The sequence below is a fragment of the Sinocyclocheilus rhinocerous genome, unplaced genomic scaffold (assembly GCF_001515625.1).
Source record: "Sinocyclocheilus rhinocerous isolate Xijiao unplaced genomic scaffold, SAMN03320098_v1.1 scaffold453, whole genome shotgun sequence".
NCBI lineage: Eukaryota > Metazoa > Chordata > Actinopteri > Cypriniformes > Cyprinidae > Sinocyclocheilus > Sinocyclocheilus rhinocerous.
The window spans coordinates 874,533-882,971 of NW_015655565.1; the positions used below are offsets into that span (position 1 = coordinate 874,533).

Here is an 8,439-nt window from a genome sequence, read left to right on the forward strand (position 1 = left end):
ATCAGGGCGCCGCTATCAATATGTGGGGTATTTAAATCCCCTTTGAATGAGCGCTCGCAGTCGTAGTTCACTTTCACTTTCGATTTCGCGATCGCGTGCACACTGTGTAAAGGGAGCACATATTACGATAAAAGATATTGGTCGGTGAGCTCGGGATCTGTTGAGGAGCAAATCCTCCAACATCTTTGTCAGTTATCTCTCCTTACTTTTGACCCGTGATCAGTCAAATCTGACATCTGCAGCTCGTGTTGGGTGCAGGGTTGTTGTTGTTTTTTCCACGAAATTGGGCTGCTTTTAAACTTGCCATGGGTTGATTTTCCCCAGTGGGTCAAAGGTTTGAAATATTGCATAAATTACATTTGGTTGAAATGCTTGTACTGAAACATTCTACCTGTAATAAAACTGTGCTAAATGTTTTGGGCTACACTAGTAGGAAGCATTTGAGCTGTGTTTATGACAAATGTGCATAACAGTGACTGTAAAATATGTATTTTAGGGATGGAAATGGCATGTTTATATTTGGGACATAATTGCGCTACTTTGGGCTGTTTTTTTTTTTACTAGCATGGGCTTTGGATGCAGAATTAAAATGATGTAATAGTTGTGATCATTATTTTACCTTTCATGATCATTCAGACACGATCAGGTGCAGTACTGACACTCTGTCAAGTCTGCATCAAATCAAGCACTGTGTAATCACAGGTAAACTGTCTGACCAGTCAGGTGTTTGTCATGAGAAGTGTTCCACAAAACAGCTATGGTTTGCAGACAGTTATAAGAGTTGATGTTACAAATACATCTTTTGAATATACTGTGTGAACTCATTGCCCTGTTAGCTCGGAGAGCTTTATTTTCCCTCCTCAATAAGTTTTGTCAGTTGTTTTGTTTATTGGTCTAATTCTTGTTTCTTGGGTTGCATTGGTTAGTCACTCAATTAATTCCCTTGTGCTTCGTTCCCCCCTTCTGAATTATGTTGCATTGATAATGAGTTATCACAAAGTAATACTGTTTAGTTGTGCTATCTTACAAACAGTATATAGTAAATGTAAGTTAAAGTGTCGCAGATGTAACCGGTTATAACTTGGAGTGGCGATGAGGTCTTAAAATGTATGGAAAGAGCCTTAAAAAAGGTCTTAAAAGGTATTAAATTTAACTCCATGATTCCTGTATATACCCTGATCGACATTTTTATATTTTGGTATTATATTTTTATGTCAAGAATTTGCCCACCCTTCACAAACATGTGCGGGACCATTTTATTGGTCAGAGACACATTGTGGAGACACATTAAGCTTAGACTCTGAGGGTTTGAGAGCAGATCAAATGAAAAACCCAGGTGCAACGATCTTTATTAAGCGTTTTTGTAATTATGTTGCTAGTTTTCAACATGTTAAGTTGATCGACCAAATCAGTGGTTCTCAAGCAGGGCCTCAGCAGAATTCCAAGGGGGCCCCAATACGTCTTGAAATGATTTATATTTAGTTATAATAACAATCAATTTAACTGATTGAACATTTTCATATTTTCAGTTTATTTGTAATCGGGGGGGCTTGGAGTAAAAAAGGTTGAGAACTTCCGATCTAAATGAAAGTAGTATCATAATGGCATTCATTCACAGCACACATATATAAAATAAAAATAGTATAAGTTTGAAGTTAACTTGCTGGACTGAATTTATAGGATTACTCAAAGCATTTGAAAAACTGATAGAAAGTTGAACATGCATAACATTCTTGTTCAATTCTTTACATTTCTATATGTAACTCTACAATATTTCTTCAGGCAAGCTGTTTGGATGAATAAGCAATCATACTACTACAGTAGTTGACAAAATCTCAGGAACTGCTCTCCTGAACAGTTCAGTTTTGTACCCCAATATTTTCCCAACATTAAAGGGGTCATGAACTGAGAAATCTAAATTCCCTTGATCTTTTGACGTATAAAAGGTCATTGTACTTTTAAAAAAAAAAATCCTGTAAGTTTCAGAACTCAAACTTTCTCGTTATCTAAAAACAGCTTATTGAAGTCAATCTGCCAAAACGACAGGTTGTGGAATGTGCCACTATGACGTAACAGTGTGACTAAACCCCGCCTCCGCAGAAGATCTTCAACGCCTGATTCTACATCACTGCCTTTTTAGCTCCGCCCACCGATCACACATGTAGTGTAAATAATGAGAGAGGCAAACACAGGTCTGTGCAGAAATCAAATGATAAAGATGGCTCCGAAGACAACAAGACGCTGTGCAGATCCAGACCGACCAGAATAGACCAGAACTTTGTTTGCGGATTCGTTCATAATCAAAGCACAATTCGATGCAGGAATTTCAGAAAGATTGAAACTAAAAGACGATGCTGTGGTGACCGTATTGGATCTGACAGTAATGTCGCACCACACAAGTGTGAGTAACCGTTTTTATTACGTGGTCACTATTGCTTTGTCTGTTCTTACAGATCGTTTGATATGTACTGAGCATTTATGCGTTTTTAACCTAAATCACAGCAGCTATCTATGAAAGATGTAGGCTGTCAAACATACACAACTGTTAGCCAATCATAGTAGTGGGCGCTTACTTCCGAATCTACAATCCACCACGCCTATTCAAACAGAGTGTTCTGATGAGGGGGGTTACAACAGGACCAAAAATAGCCTATTACTTCTAAATTGTTTTTTTAATGTAAAAATCTTGATAACATTATATTTATAAGTGGACCACAGAGAACAGTACAAAATAATAAAAAGTGCAGTTCATGACCCCTTTAATCCTTGCTTTATAGATAAAATACAATAATTCTTATATTAAAATGCAGAATTGTATCTCTAATTGTTGTAAATGTTTATATTGCTTCATATTTTGAATAAATTTGTTGCCTTTTCTATTAATTGATGTAGCATCTGAATCATAATTTCTGTCCAGCTGCAGAAGGCAACCGCCGGTCACGCACCCGGCCCGGCAGTGAGAGTCGATGAACCCAATAAGGGAAACCTGGGCTTTATTCATGCCTTTGTGGCAGCCCTCTCAGTCATCATTGTCTCTGAACTGGGAGACAAGACATTCTTCATCGCAGCCATCATGGCTATGCGCTACAATCGCCTCACTGTTTTGGTGGGCGCCATGTTGGCTCTGGGACTCATGACGTGTCTGTCAGGTAGGTTGTTCAAAAGCACCTTTACTTTTTAAATCATGTTCAGAGGTTGATATGCTTCACCTCACATCTCATCTTCTACTTTTCACCAGTACCTAAGACTTTTGGTGTCACATGACTTTTAGTCTCAAATCCCATGTATTACATATGTTGAATAAACTATCTGACATAAAATTAATAAGCATTAAAAGTAGCTAGATTTAAACCAAATGAAGACCCGCCTCTTTAAAACAGGGATATTGTCCTGTCCCACCTCAGAGGTCTTGACCTCAATTAAAATTATAAATAATAATTTAACCATTAAAATTATACATTAATATAATAATTTGTACAATCTATTGGATTTATCAGTAATTACAAAACGATGTTTGGTCTAAAAAACAAACTAGCTAGTCCCTACTGAGTGAAAGCTTAATTTGAATTTTCATAATTGATTTCAATCATTTTAATTTTTGGTTTAATTTTAATGTTTAAGGCTAGAAATAGTCTTTTCATTGTCAATCCACCCCAGCCCCCCGCAACTTATACATGTCCTAAATTTGATTTGATCTTGTTTGTTGCCTTTGAGTGTTTTTTTTTTTTCTGTCTTGACCTCTTTTTTTTTTTTTTTAATCTCTGGGTTCCTATTCCTATTCTCGTCTACCTTAGAAATACATACAATGCCAATGAAAGTCTTCTGAGATGTTTACAGGATATCATTCATCATGCAAATATTATAGTATATTTGCATCCGTCCAAAACAATGTCATCATGGTCACAATATCATGGTCTAAAAGACTTCTAATGACAGGCCTTTTTGTCTCTTTACCACTGTCTTATATAATTATAAGGGTTACATTTTAGTTTATAATTCAGTGCTTAGGCCACCGAGTGTTTATCTACCATGTGTTACTTATAAAATCCTTTGAATGCATGAATGACCTATTTTTCTGTCTGTCTTCTCATTAGTCCTGTTTGGTTATGCCACCACTATTATCCCACGGATTTACACCTACTACATATCGACAGCGCTGTTTGCCATATTTGGTGTGAGGATGCTGAGGGAGGGACTGAGGATGAGTCCTGATGAAGGGCAAGAGGAGCTGGAGGAGGTCCAGGCTGAGATAAAGAAAAAGGATGAGGAGGTAAAATCTTTCTAACTCAAGTGTGTTTGTTCGCAGGTGTGGCTAAATAACATCCACTGCATAATTGAAGCATCTTATCTGACCTTTGATTGGTTGATTTCCTTTCCTCTCGCAGCTTCAGCGCTATAAGCTAGCCAGCAGCGCACCCGACATGGAAGCAGGGACGGCGGCGACCATATTGCCTCCGAGGAAGTGGCACAGCGTGATCTCGCCTATATTCATTCAGGCACTCACCCTCACCTTCCTCGCTGAGTGGGGTGACCGCTCTCAGCTTGCCACTATTGTGCTGGCTGCAAGAGAGGTATGTACACAGGATTCAAAATTAGACCTTTTATTTTATTAAAAAGAAAATTATTTCACTAAAAATACTTTATAACTTTTTACCATTTGAAATATTCTCAATGCCCATAAAACTGTATTTTGCATTATATAAAAAAAAATTGCTAACCTGGATGAGATATCTATGTTTTAATTTATCATTTTAAATCAATTTTATTCTTACTTTAGACTTTTATTCTGCAATATATTTCATAAATAATTAACTTTTACTAAAAGTACTTTGTCACAATTTACCCATGAAACTGTATTTATCATTATTTTTAAAAAAAAATGGTTAAGATATTTTTATTTATAATTAATTTAAAATAAATTTTCTACTAAAATTGTCATATTTTACCATTTTAAATATTCGTAACGTCCCTTTAAAAAAAATTCCCTTTTAAATATACTAAATGCCCATTTTAAAAATTGATATATTTTTATTTATAATTAATTTTAAACAAACCTTCTACTAAAATACACGTTTTAACATTTTAAGTATTCTTAATGCCCAAGATAAAAATATATTTTGTATTATATAAAAAAAAAAACTGTTAACCTGGATAAGATATATATTTTTATTTATGATTTTAAATATATTTTATTCTTAATTACTTCAGACTTTTATTCTACGTTATAAGTAATTAACTTAGAATAATCCAGCACTCTATATTGCTCATTATTAGCAGCTAGCAAATGACTTGAGTGTTGTTAACTGTAAATAACTGGCCGGGTTTGTGCTGCAGGATCCATTTGGAGTAGCAGTTGGAGGAACATTGGGACACTGTCTGTGCACAGGCCTGGCTGTTATCGGTGGAAGGATGGTGGCTCAGAAGATCTCCGTTAGAACCGGTGAGTCGTTTAGTGCAGTACATTATGTTCTGTTGGTTTGCATAAGCATTGACCTATATCCAGATTTATTTGATGATATTTGCTGTTGCTTTCTCTACAGTTACAATCATTGGTGGAATCGTTTTCCTTGCCTTTGCGTTCTCCGCCCTCTTTATCAAGCCCGATTCTGGATTCTGATGGAAGAATTGACTCTTGGTTTCATTTTGTGTATATATACAACCCAGACCAAGTGGAACAGAGAGAGACTGCACAAAGACTGCAGATGGCTTGTTTATATGTTTGAGTGAATCTCTTTTGTGCAAGTAAAGTATGACCGAATGAATGAAAGAAAAACCATTTACTGCTCATGTCTTAATGAGCATTTCAGTTTTTTTTTTTGCTTAATCCCTCCCTGTTTTTGTCTTTCTTTACTTTCAACCAGACACTGTTCTATTTTTAGATAATCATTATATTTCCCCTGACTATGCCGCCTAACAATTTACTTGAACTTGCCAGATGTTTGTCCTGGCATATAGTAACATTTTAAATAACAAATCATGAATCTTGTTTCCTTTTTGTTTTACCCATTTGAGCAGTGTGCTATGGGTAAATACTGGCCTGGTTCCATAGGCGGAGTGGGGACTTGGAGCAAAAATGACACTAAATTGGACAAAAATGCCCCTGCACAAACAAATTAAATCTATTACGTCTGTTGCTAACAAAATGAATAGGAATAGAGTGTCGATTGCGGCATTAAATTAAGATCTGCTCATGTTGCACCGTATTTCATTTTAGGCGTATTTACAGTGTTGTGCATTTTAACCAATCACACACATATCTGTTGAGCTTAGGAATGCAATGTCCAATCAGAAACGTTCAGATGAGTCATCATTCAAACTCATCAGTTTTGTTGAGTGCGCGCGCGTTCGCTGACTGAATTCCGGACTCTTGTGAATTCTCTCATCATAAATAACAAAGTGCAGATGTATGTACAATGTAAGTAAGAGATTCATTTAACAGTGTATACAGCTTCAGTGATTATAACGATAGTTTTGTTTTTTTGAGAGTGCTTAAGCTCGCGATAGATCCTTAGTGATAATGTCGCTTTCTATATATAATTTATTTGCTGTTTGAATAACAGCGGAAAGGAAACGTTATATAATTATCAATTTCTAAGGTTTTTATTCAATTGTAATGGTAAATACAAATTCAGTCCCATTAAACTTTTTTTTTTAGCCTACATGACACCCATGTCTGGTTCTTGCTTAAAAAGACGGGTTTATGATGTTTAATACATTTGGCTGCTTTTAGCCTTACCCTGGAGTTGGTTCACCCTCTGCCTATGTTCTACTTTATTCAAGTTCAAGCTTGCTTGACTATAACAGCTCTAAAACTAAAACCAGATGAAGCACTGTCACTCTTCCCTATGACCGTCTACCCACTGCACAGCGGTACATCTACTCGCATCTCAGGAGTATTTAGTGGGTAAGAGCCTTAGCAATATAACGGTCACAATTCCCTCATCAATAGCAAACTATAGTACTGAATTGAATGCTGAATTATAGGAACTGCCTGGTGTCTAAACTGCCTGTTCATGGTTTGTCCTTTATTCATACCATATTACCAAAGGCTTAAGATGTAGTATGAAATAATGTCAGATCTGATTGCATCATCACATGTGGCCTTTAAACCGGTATTTATTGGTCATCATTGTGCACTCATGAATGCATTTGTGCTTCTGTGTCACTGGTCATAAACTGTTAAGGACAGTCATGCTTTCACAAGCTCCCCTGAAAGAAGCACACGGCATACATTTGCTCTATCATTGTCTAGGAAGACTATAATTTCTTAAGTCTGCCCTTTTCTTCTGAATGTTTTTTATTTATTCTACTATGGAGCAGAGATACTGATATTTTGTCATGGTTGAAGAATTTGTTCTATTGAGGAGATTTGGTGCTTGTTTTTTTTTTATATAACATTTTCAGGGTGACTGTCGATATTTGACAGGGGTTAACTTTGGATATTGTGCTGACTGAACTAATATATAGAAGAACTGCAAAAATATTATTCCTGTAAATATTGAATAAAAAGGTCAGTCTCAGTCAGATGTGGTTATTTTTTCACAATGCTGAAACAATATTAAATCAAGGAGCAGATGTAATAACTCTACACTGTTATGAAGCACAGTTTTCAAAGATGTTAACAGAAATATCCAAAAACGTTTTGAGGCCATGAGTCACACACTGCATTAAATGCAAAAGATCAAACCAACTGGCATCTGCAAACAAATGACACTTCAGCTTTCCACAGAACTAACTTCACTTTCTTTTAGCCATTTTTTTTGCCAATTATTTTTAACCAACTGGTCTCAAGGTAATTTTTCACAGCCATTAAGTTAATTCAGGTGTCCTAGAAGAATTATCGCTGGTATAGTTCAATACATTAACGTGTGAACATGTTCTACAGAGTCTGACAACCAGCGTGTCAAGTTTTGTCTTCATTTGGAATAAAATTCCTATAGCTTCATATTTTGAAACCTAAGAAACATGTTAAATATTTTGATGAAAATGTGTGCTTGTGCTATATTTAAATAAATACCACTTGTCATAGATACATGTATACATTTTTAATGAGGCCAAGACATTCTACTTTTTGGGGCCACTGTAATTCAGGGATTTTTCTCTGGTCCATACATTATTTTTATGTTGCTTTTATACAACAGTTCAATAAACAAGAAGTTAAAGTGCGTTTACGCCATATCATAATTACCGCGATTACGATTCCAATTTGTAAAAAGCATTCACGTCCCCGTAAGAACTCGTGGAACTGGGAATTTTCTCATCTCATCTCATTCTAGTTATTGCTTTCTGAAAGTTTAAATATTAACTGTCGAAAACAGAAGTTTCGCCAAACATTGTTGTGTGTCCTATTGTGCTAAAGGGTCTATTACCACTGATCTATAATAGAGAACATTACAGAGATCAGTGGCTATTACCCACCTTATTCCAGTAGAATATCTA

The 8,439-nt window shown here is 35.9% G+C and overlaps 1 protein-coding gene across 1 annotated transcript in view; it reads left to right on the plus strand.

Annotated features, from left to right (window-relative positions):
- LOC107718400 (transmembrane protein 165-like) overlaps positions 1-6,131 on the plus strand; it is a 9,091-nt gene extending 2,960 nt beyond the window's left edge. Inside the window, exons 2-6 of the mRNA XM_016525456.1 lie at positions 2,918-3,149; positions 4,095-4,270; positions 4,386-4,571; positions 5,335-5,440; positions 5,541-6,131. Coding sequence (XP_016380942.1) covers positions 2,918-3,149; positions 4,095-4,270; positions 4,386-4,571; positions 5,335-5,440; positions 5,541-5,617 — 777 coding nt within the window. The 3' untranslated portion in view covers positions 5,618-6,131. The remainder of the gene's footprint in view (positions 1-2,917; positions 3,150-4,094; positions 4,271-4,385; positions 4,572-5,334; positions 5,441-5,540) is intronic.
- The last annotated feature ends 2,308 nt before the right edge of the window (positions 6,132-8,439 follow it).